The following is a 10,986-nucleotide window of genomic DNA, read 5'->3' as shown; positions in this document are numbered from 1 at the left end:
AAACAGATTCGGAATAAAATTTTTTTTAGGTTTGAATATATATTTAATAAATGTTATAATTAATGTCGATTTAATAATATATACCTTTATATTATATTTTAAATTAATTTAATATGTTTTTATTTAGTGTTAAGTTTTTTCGGGTCAGGTTTGTCTGCTGCTTGCTTGTACTTCATTACGTCTTCATTCGAGAATATCGTGTTATCTTCCGTATTTGAAGCTCTTTCCAGCTTGGGTATAGGTTTAGTATTTTGTATAAGTGTTGAACTATTTCCAACAGAATATAGGTAAATTTAGAAAGTTAGAAATATTCAAAATGTTTAATATTTTGTTTTTTTTAGAGGCGTCGCTGTATCAATTGGTTCTATGTTTGGAAAAATTGGTGCAGTTATTGGCAACATCGTAGTTGGTGTATTTATAGATGCACATTGTATGGTTCCTATTTTAGTATCGTGCTCTTTTTTGATAAGTAAGTATACATAATGTTAAAAAAAATCGAGAAATTCGCTCACCTATAGTAAGTGTTAAGTGTAGCCACTGTAGCCGTAAGTAGTTTTTAATCATGGAGTAACTGGCTAATGAATGTGTCAAGTCTGAATTTCAATGATGAAAAAATTTCATGTACAGCAATCAGATAATAGTATTTTATATAAATATATTATAATAGTTTACTGTAGATTGTTATTTACTTAGTATAGCAACAGTTTTCAAATCTTTACGAATATATTTTTGAAACTATAGCAAAATAACAAAACATTTTGATTTTTCATTTAAATATCCAATTTTGTATTTTTGAGATTTTTAGGTGTCCGTAAGAAAAATTTATAAGAAACCATATGTGGTATGTATTATAATATATTGTTCAAGTCTTCGATATTAAATTAAACAATATCAGAAATTTTTACCTACAAAATTCTTTAAATATTTTCGTGATTTTGACGAATTTTATTAATATTTTAACTTCAAACACTTATAAAAAATTATGTGAAAAAAAATATTTTGAAAATTATATCATGTTCAGTAAATGCTAATATTCTAAATATTTGGTGATAATTTCAAGTTTTCTCTGAATTTTTTATTTTCAATGCCTAAAAACACTTTTAGTAATACTTTTTTCAATCAGATTCAATTTTATTTCAGAATTCAACTCAGAATTTATAATATACTATAATAATAATAATTTTTTTTTTTATTGATCATGAAGCTTGGCAACTATGTCCATTAGCTGTTTGATTTTTGTTTTGTAGTGGAGGAATTTTAGGGTAGTAAACACATGTGTTTTTTTGGTTGGGCGGATTTTTTAGTGGGCACTCGTAGGTATTTTCCATGCCCGGGTTAGGTTCTCGGTGTCCCCCGACTTGTCCGAAGAATAATGCCACCCGATGGCGCTATAATTATTATTCGTAATAATAAACTAATAAAGTCTTTACTTAGTATACAAAATATACAAATAGTTTCAAATATTAAATATAAACCCATATTATTTTTATTTTTACTTGAATAGTTCCATATAAGTTGTTATTAGTAAATGCTTTGAAGTAGAAATATAATGATAAAGTTTTTTTATATTAATCAATTTAATTATAATTGTAAATATAAATTATTTTTTTAGTTTCAGGGTTATTAGTCTTAACATTACCAAAAACTGGAAGAATCGCCATAAAATGAACATATAATATTAGAAGACAGAACTTTAATCTTGTATCATTAAACAATTAGTATATCCTGTTTTTTTTACAATTTTAAATACATTTATAAATTTATTTTTGTTCGTACAAAAATAAATACCTTCATAATGTATTACGGAAGTAAATAAATATTTATTAAACTTGATAAACAATTAAAGATTTGTAAAGAAAAATACATAGGTATGTATGTACATTTCATTACGTTTGGTGTCTACTATGTCGAGGTACTTTCTGAAAATGTATTCAAAACTATATTTTGTGAATGTTTGTTATTTTTTTACCTTTTATTAAATATATCAGTATTTTCAAGTACACGGAATTACGTAACTCACTATAAACATAGTAACGGAGTTACAGTAATGCGTTACTTTCATTACGTTACTACCCAACACTGGTAATACTATATTATGTTTTTGTGTTATAATTGTGTGATGACGTGATGTGATAATTTTATATTAAATATTATAATAATACAGCGCTGTATAGAGAAGTTAAATTTTTATGGAAATATGAATAAGCAATAAAACAATTACAATTTTTGAAAATACTTGTGCTCGGAGAATATTTTTTAAAAGATCCTACAACACTTCTTGTAGAATATTTGGTATTATCGGGCTTAAACTGCTTCTTTGGTTACAAATACTTCTTTTTATCGAATCTTCGGATGGTAATTCAATTAATATGTCTTTTGGTACATTTTGTACGGTTTAAGCAAACATTTGTCCTGGATTGTTACAAGTCTGAAGTTAATATTCCTTAGTAATTTGTTTGATTTTCATGCGACTTCTATTGAACCTTTATTAGTAGCATGATACTTTTCTTGTTCCATAAACGTATACTTTGATTTTCATAATTTTCAATCGGTAATTATTATATTGCTGCACATTACAATGATGATTTTTTTTAACATTTACATCAAATGATACTTTGGCAATCCTAGTATATAGTATAAGTATTCCCGTGTAGACGCACATTTTTATCATTTATGCATTATTCACTTATGCAAAATACTAAACCAAATCGCTAATCGTGTGCCGTTACAAAGTTGCGGTTGATTAATATTTCGCAACATTATAACTACAGATCCAACCTTTAATTGAAGATTGTGAGGTGGCAATCCTGGCGAATCAATTGAGTTTAAAAATTCCGGTGGATAGTTCATGACATCATCTTTAAAATTTTAATATTATAATAAAATAATAATACAAATCAACAACATGCTCGATTAACCAGTAGCAACCAATATATATATATATTACACTGTTGCGCCACTGTTTCACTTTTCCAGATTTCCTGCTTTTCCGGTGGATTGTTCTAAATTTTTCTCTCCCTAAGAACCATCCTCGTACTTTAAGGAATATTATAAAAAAAGAATTAGCGAAATCGGTTCAGTTGCTCTCGATATTTACGCTTAGTAACACATTCAGCGATTCATTTTTATATTATAGACGAACATGTTCACGTTCAAGTTCTTTGAAAAAATGAATGCATTCATTATTTAGTCGTTCATTTAATTTTTTTATTTTATTTTTAAGAATTATTTAAATACTAATACAAAATCATATAATTCATAATATTATTGTTGCAGTCTTATGTCGTCCCAAGCGCCCGGGCCCACTTGAATTTCACATATTTTGTTGTTATAATTCGTAATCAAATAGAATATCGATGTATATAATAAGAATATTATAATAGTAGCATATTAAATATACATATAAATGTCGTTCGTGGTCACGTTCTGTTGTGTCAAAAAAATGAGTGAAGTTCACGTGACACACACACATACACTCACAAACGACCAATTTGAACCTGTTAACATGCGATGGTATTCGTTGTTGCGTTATGAAAGTTGATGAGTACCGAACTCATTATGAAATAGATTAGATAAGTTCAGTAATATTGAACTAAAATGGCAATCTTTTTATTGAACGTATATGAACGGTGAAGTGTAATAACTTTAGTTATAGGGACGCTGGATGAATGTTCTTTATTCTATACATGATTTTGATTGTACCCGCTTGATTGTGCGTGTTGATTATGATGGAAAAAAATAACTCAAAAGGTAAATATAATTTTAATTAAACGGTTGTAGGTACACAATAATATGTAGTAATCAGTTATTTTCACATTTTAAATCAGTCACATGTTCTATGGATATAATTTATTTTTATTTTATAGAAGACGCGTCCATGTGTCTTAAAAGTTCTCAACTGGAATATTTGGATAAAGATATCAAAAGTTTCGGTGAGTTTAAATCTGAAAGTCCTGAATAATTATTTATAAAAAACTTATACTACCTATTATTAATTATACGAAAATTGAATCATTTTAGAGTTTTTATTTGTTTAAATAAACAAGAAACTTTATTTACCTAGTAGACATTTTTTATGTGACAGAGCTTAAAATATCATTGGTAGAGAGTTTAAAAGTGATTATTTCATTCTATACGCATTGTAAATCGTAATTACCGATACTTAGTTAGAATCTAGAGACATACTATTACGTCTTATATACATCTAAAAGGCTGGGCATTACCGAGTTAAAAAGTTAAGTTAAGTTACTTTTTACCAGGGTTGCAAAGTGTTTTAAACTCTGTTATTACGATTTAAAATATAACAAGAAATTTTGAATTTTGTCGTTATAAACTGATACTTGCTCTGAAGTAAAAAAAGGATTACTAAAAAAAGCTGTTTATAGTTTATATCATGTATTTACCTAAACGAAAAAAAAACATTTTAATCAACAAATAAAGCGTATACTATTTCTAATTATATCTAATGATATTATTATGATAAAAGTAATTTATTTTACTTTTAGCCATAAGTACAACAGCAGGGTAGGTTATAAATTCATTTTTTAATAAAAACATTTTATTTGAAAATTGAATTGTTTGTATAAAACTATCAAATATAATAATGTAGCTAAACATCCTAATTATATTTAAATAAGCAATAGTCACTAAAATAATAATGTATTTAGTTCAATCGTTAGCAGAATATATTGCTGTGTTTGAGCGTTCCTATTTAATTTTAACTAGTTAAGATATAAGTTATCAAAAAAGTATAAAAACTATCTTATAATTTACCTTTTAACTTTTAAACTAGTTACCAACTTTGGGTAATTTGTCGGTTCTACCCAGAACTGTTGCATGTGGTACCTATATATACAAGTGTTGTTATAATTTATGCGCTAATGCCAACATATAATATATATACATAACATTGTTTATGGATGCAATTTTTTCAGAAACATAGTTTAATTGGAAAAATAATAAATATACAACAATACGTTCTAGAGCCTTCAACATTAGATTCTCAATCGAGGATAATAATAGTGATTACTGATTAGTAGCACCCTAAATAGTATCCTGCAGTGCAGTATATAATATAATATTATCACAATTTTTGACAATTTTTTTTTCTAGAAACAGTAAGTTCTAAATACTTGATAACCAAACCAGTAAATTTGGATGAAGCTATAGAAATTGTTGGTAAGTTATAATTTGTAGTTTGTACTAAATTTAAATAGGTAGATCGTAGGTGTTATACACAATTGCTTTACTTTTATAGAGATTTGAATAATTAAGCTGTATAGGCATGACACACTATTGTGTATTTATTAGCTGCATTAGTATTACGATTTTTATTTATAAATTAATTTATGGATGCAGTGGTGGATAAGTGCATTTATTTTTACCAAGAAATATTTTTATATACTTATTAAATATTTTTAATAAAAAATGTAATGTCCTAGAGTTCTAGAACCTCCCAATTTTCCAGTGAGCTTATTTGTTCACAAATGTACGCATGTTAATAATAATTAATGGTAAAGTTGAAACTTAATTTACACGTCATCGTAGTACACTAGCAAAATAAATTCTAATTTAAACATACATTAGTAAATAATAATTGGGTACCATATATTTTTAAATATATTTTTATAATAAGTATTAACATTTAACATTGATTATAATATATACTAGTATATATAATCAATGGTATAATACTATAATATTTATATTTATAAAACATATCAAGGATCAATCAAACATTGTTTGAAGGTTCTTCTTTTTTAATCTTAAAATATTTTATAGGTACAATGTGCATATCTTAAAGTTATTATAAAGACGAGTTTTTTGTTAGATAACAAATATGACGTTCAAGATCAAAAAAAAAAAAAATAGCGAACAGAGTGGCCCAACGGACGCGGCACCGTCGCTGATTTGAACCTCGGTTACGGGAGGCACTTCTCTTCGGGCAGTCACGGTGTCTGGAGAGAGAGGCCCGGGTATAGATACCTATGGGTGCCCACTTGAAAATTTTGCCAAAACACGTGTTTAAAACCTACAGTACCCTCTCCCACAGTTAAAAACCACCCAACGGCCTAAATTGCCATGGTTAACTAATGAGAAAAATAAAATAAAATAAAAATAAAAATAATACATTGTGTTTTATAAACTTATTTTAATAAAGTAATTTAACTATAGAATGCCTTGTGATGTCGGTGGTTACTTGTATAGTTGCTAAACATCACTAGAGTCCGCACTAAATTAAATTTAAAATATTACATATTTATTCATTATTGTCTATTTCGCTTTCTAAAATTATTTAAACAATACGAAATATCAATTACTTTTCTACAGCTATATAGAAATTATTCTACATGCAAACACATTCATAATAAGTAGATATTTTTATCAGATTCTGTATATTCTTTTAAATGCCATCGATAGGTAGTAGATATAATTTTTGTAGGTATTGAATAGTTGTATACATTCAATCATACTTTTAAAATCTAAAATGTATTCCTTCAAATGGGATGGAAAGGGTTGGTAATATATGATCATCTATATTCAAATCATTTTATGATATACCTAGGTTAATCCAGTTTTAATGAAGTGAGTCTTAATTTAAAGACAAAAACAATTATAATATTTTTTAACTTAATAAAAAATGGTGATTAAATCATTACTTTTTATTATTATGTGTGGTCTTCAAAATTTAGTAGTCACAGATAAAAGTAAACTGTAAACATTTAGATGGTAAATTTATAAAATATTATTAGAATTGTTATTAATTTTTCTAATAAAAAAACATTGCTTCGATTAAATGTTTGCCAATTTTCAGAAATAAAACGTCCAGGTAAAACAAAATGCTAATAATATTGAAATGTTGATTGTGAAATCGTGTAATTAATTAAAACTATACCCTAACTGGGGTAACTATATTATTAGACTTATACACTTCGAACAAGACATGTTAAGAGGATGCTACACCCACATATGTGTTGTCTCTGTCTTACAAATGTAAAATACTGCAAAAACTATTTTTGCGTGGTTAAGAACTTCTCAAGCTGTAGTCCAAGTTAAGCAACCAAATGTCCACACTATTAACTAGAAAGAGAAGAACATTAAATGTTCAATGTTGTTTTTAATATTTTGATATCAGGACTATGAAAAAAGTTATTATTGTTTAAACATTCATTATTTTTAAGTTTTTCAAGACTTTTTTTAGTCGTTCTTATTATATATATATATATATATATATTAAAAACAATATTGAACAGTAAGTGTTCTCTTCTTTATAGTGCGAACTTTTCGTTGCTAAGCTTGGACTACAGTCTGAGTGGTTCTTACCTGTGCAAAACAGTTTTTGGTATGTTTTATATTTGTAAGACGAAGACAACACATGCAGGTGTTGTGTCCTCTTAATATATTTGGATTATATTATGCAGGATTTGGGAGTTTTCATTACTACATATTATTTATTTGCGGATCGCTTATCGCAGCAATCTCCATTAGCGTGACGTCAGTGTCTTTCATTATACCGGCAGCACAATGTGATTTCCAAATGACATCCGTACACAAAGGAATCCTTAATGGAGCATCGATGATAGGTACCTACGAATTTCATTCCTCCTCATATTTATATGATTTTTTCAATAGTATTGGTTTCTCTCAGGAATGTTCTTCGGATGTTTTATTTCGGGTTACATGGCGGATTCCAAAGGCAGAAAGTATACATTGGTCATCTGCATGATGATTGATGGTATCTTCAACCTCATATCTAGCGTGTCTCAGATTTACCCAGTATTGATATTCTGCAAGTTAATGAGTGGATTTGGGTAAGGAAATATTATTAAGTAATATTTCGGGTTATGCACTTATATTATGTATGTATTCACTATTCAGTGTGTTTTAGGTATGTAAACAAAATAATATGTTTAGAACCCCCCTTGGGGGTGATGGCGAGTGGGTATTCTTGCCTCAGGTGTTTTTAAGTTTATGAAAAATAAAAAAGTCATGAACATAAAATATGTATAAACTATATGCATATTTCCAAAAAATAATAATAGGTATTACACAGACACGCAGCCATGAATGAAAAAAAGGTTGATATCAAAACTGTTCTAACTTGATTTTTCTTAGATTTTCCTTTCTCTTTCTCTGATTTTCTCAGCTGATATTACTATTTTTTTTTAGGGTGTCTGGTATAACTGTATTCTATTCATACCTTGGAGAGTTCGTAAACAGCAAAAATCGTAAAAAATTTATATGTTGGATGGAATTGTTCTGGACATTTGGTGTTATATTACTTCCATGTGAGCATTATAATATTTGATTAATATCTATATCAATAGTAATTATTATAGCTAGAAAGGTATTATACCCAGTGGTTAAAGTGGGAAAAATGTTGAGGGGGGACTAAAGTCACCAAAAATTGAGGAGCGTTCCCGAGTTCTTCCAAAGTCTATATCTAACCAAACTTTTTTAAAAAACCCACTACCCACTAAATATAATTTGTTTCTTTCATACACCTTTGTAATTTGTTCATAAAAAGTTTATGTTAATAGTATATAAAATCAAATTAATGAACATAATATAATGACTGCTAAATAAAAAATAAATTGAAATTCATTGCCCGAAATGTTAATAAAGATATGTGTTTACATTTTAATTTTAAACATTTCATTAAAAAACAAATAAAAAATAATATATAATAAATATATCTATTCATATTCTTTTATTAATTTATTAAAATTATTGCAATGTATCATAAGCTATGTAAATGTTATTTATAACTACAAGTAGGTATACAGTATAACCAGTATGGGTAACTATTCATTTAAACATAATCATAAAGATGTATAAGACGCTTCTTCATTTTTCTTTTTTTCTTTTTGGACAACATTGTTCATCTGCAGTTCTTTTCCCTGGTAATATCCAAGTTTTAATATAGATTGAATTTATCAATTGGTGGTCCAGTACAATTAATGAAAGCTAACGATGAAATATGATCACTAGTCAACACACTTCTTTTTGAAGAAACAATTTCGTTCATTGAACTAAAGGACCGTTCACATTCGGCAGAAGAAATAGCCAAAGTCTTTATAGCGGTCGTTTTAGGTTCAATGTCTGTATTTACTGAAGGATAAGACACTTTGTATTCACGAAATCCTCGTATACTGGCCCTTTGATCAATTTGAAATATTTTAGACAAACGGCTTATATCTATATCACCAAACTGTATATCACAGTTATCAGGCCAATTATCTGGAGAAAGCATAGTTAAATCTATAACTAAAATTTAGTAGCGTCCCCCCAGACTTTGGAGACTTAAATTAAAGGAGACGCATAATCTTCCCGTAAATAAGGAGGGGGACTCCGCCCCCCTCTGCCCCCCCCCCACTTTAACCACTGATTATACCTACTACTACCCAATATACTTATATAGAAGTTTGTGTGTATTTGAGCATATTTATTTATATTAAGTTAAGAGGACATTGTACTTGCATGTGTTCACTCTTTACACTACATAGCAAATTTTTGTTCACCAGTTTCAATAGTGTACTGTTAGTTTTGGTACCTATCAGAGTGAATTGACCTATCATACAATTTTAATGTAAGATTATTATCTGGGGAACGACGTACGTTTTTATTGATATCATTATATTTAAGTAAGTTAAGATGATTTTAAAATGTACAGTTTTAAAAAGGTCATAACTTATTTAAAAATAATTATATCAATAATAGCCACGTTGTGCTCTGGATAATAATATTACCTATAACTTGTATAATAGCTCAATTTTCTCCAATATCAAAACTAACAGCACACGATAGACTCTGGTGAACGAAAATTTGTTATGTTGTACATGACGTGTAATACGCAGACAACACATGCGGATACGACGTCCTCTTAAGTAAAATTGATTCAGTGTAATAAGGAATCAAAGAGATATCCGGCAATATAAATATTGAATATATTATACATTTATTAAAATATCTATTCAATTAATAACATTTTATGGTTTTTTAGGCATTGCATGGATAGTTATACCACAAACATTCAGAATCGAATACGATTTCTTTTTGTTCAGGTCGTGGAATTTATTTGCTGTTATTTGTTCTCTTCCAAGCATAATATTCTCATATTTGTTGCTTCAATTGCCGGAAAGTCCAAAGTTCTTACTCACCAAAGGTAAACGCCACGAGACCATGGATTGCTTGAAATTCGTTTATAGGTGGAATAATAATACTGACGATGAATTTCCGGCAAGTTTAAGTTGTAATTATCAGTCAATAGTTCTCTCGTGGGACCACTTTCAACAGATGTTAATTACACTTACTTTATTTGCATCTGGATTTTGTAGGTGACTTCATTGATGTTACCTGATTGTATTACCGAAGAGAATAATAGCTTTTTTAATGGACTCTACAATAGTATTCTGGAGTTATTTACGTCTCAATACAAAGTTGTAGCGATTATTACATGTGTGATACAATTTTGTTGCACTGCTAGGTATAAAAATAGATTAAACGAATATAAAAATAAAAAAAAATATGTAAACTAATAATAACAACAGAGTAATTTTTCACATGAACCCGTTTGTTCTATATTTTTAAATGCGCAGCTTTTACATGATGGTTTTGTGGTTCCCAGAGCTGATGAATAGATTTCGATGGTATGAAACATTATATTCGGGTCCCAAAAATATGACAAATATGTGCGATATTGTGTCACTGTTTAAAATTGAACCAGAAGAGATAGATCTCAAATGCAATGATGAAATCGATCAATCTGTTTACGAGAACATTCTCATCGTCGGCATGGCTTGCATACCAACAAGTATTATTGTACCACTCTTCGTCAACAGATTTGGAATTAAATTTTTTTTAGGTATGTATATATTTAAAAAAAAAATGCATATGAGATAAGGATAAGATAATTAAATTATATAAAAATAAAAATAAATTAAAAATATATTACTTATTGGCCATAAAACAGTTTAACACGTCGCG

The 10,986-nt window shown here is 28.1% G+C and overlaps 2 protein-coding genes across 5 annotated transcripts in view; both read left to right on the top strand.

Annotated features, from left to right (window-relative positions):
- The window catches only part of LOC103309428 (synaptic vesicle glycoprotein 2B), a 6,055-nt gene extending 3,513 nt beyond the window's left edge, over nt 1–2,542 (top strand). The window contains exons 2-5 of the mRNA XM_008184817.3: nt 7–29; nt 128–287; nt 342–469; nt 1,613–2,542. Coding sequence (XP_008183039.1) covers nt 7–29; nt 128–287; nt 342–469; nt 1,613–1,668 — 367 coding nt within the window. The 3' untranslated portion in view covers nt 1,669–2,542. The remainder of the gene's footprint in view (nt 1–6; nt 30–127; nt 288–341; nt 470–1,612) is intronic.
- Nucleotides 2,543–2,567: 25 nt separating this feature from the next.
- Nucleotides 2,568–10,917, top strand: LOC100168184 (synaptic vesicle glycoprotein 2C). Of its 4 annotated transcripts, none has more exons than XM_029488552.1 (9): nt 3,167–3,750; nt 3,867–3,932; nt 5,113–5,178; nt 7,422–7,583; nt 7,649–7,811; nt 8,170–8,288; nt 10,004–10,239; nt 10,338–10,486; nt 10,628–10,759. In XM_029488552.1, the coding sequence occupies exons 1-9, from the start codon at nt 3,726–3,728 to the stop codon at nt 10,638–10,640; spliced, it is 999 nt and encodes a 332-aa protein (XP_029344412.1). In that variant the 5' UTR covers nt 3,167–3,725; the 3' UTR covers nt 10,641–10,759. The 4 variants fall into 4 exon arrangements, with proteins under 4 accessions (XP_029344413.1, XP_029344412.1, XP_029344410.1 ...); XM_029488550.1 differs by having other exon boundaries at nt 3,174–3,750; nt 10,599–10,917; XM_029488553.1 differs by lacking the exon at nt 10,628–10,759 and having other exon boundaries at nt 2,568–3,750; nt 10,004–10,252; nt 10,338–10,472.
- The last annotated feature ends 69 nt before the right edge of the window (nt 10,918–10,986 follow it).

Source organism: Acyrthosiphon pisum, chromosome A1 (assembly GCF_005508785.2).
Source record: "Acyrthosiphon pisum isolate AL4f chromosome A1, pea_aphid_22Mar2018_4r6ur, whole genome shotgun sequence".
Taxonomy (NCBI): Eukaryota; Metazoa; Arthropoda; class Insecta; order Hemiptera; family Aphididae; genus Acyrthosiphon; species Acyrthosiphon pisum.
Note: the sequence above shows the minus strand (reverse complement) of the source record. Positions and strands in the feature narration are given on the sequence as shown.

Bases quoted from the DNA above. Each gene is read 5' to 3' on its own strand.
- LOC100168184 (XM_029488550.1), top strand. From the start codon at position 3,726: ATGATGGAAAAAAATAACTCAAAAG. The intron at 5,179-7,421 runs GTAAGTTATAAT...TATATTATGCAG, and splicing joins TGAAGCTATAGAAATTGTTG to GATTTGGGAGTTTTCATTAC. The intron at 7,584-7,648 runs GTACCTACGAAT...GGTTTCTCTCAG, and splicing joins TAATGGAGCATCGATGATAG to GAATGTTCTTCGGATGTTTT.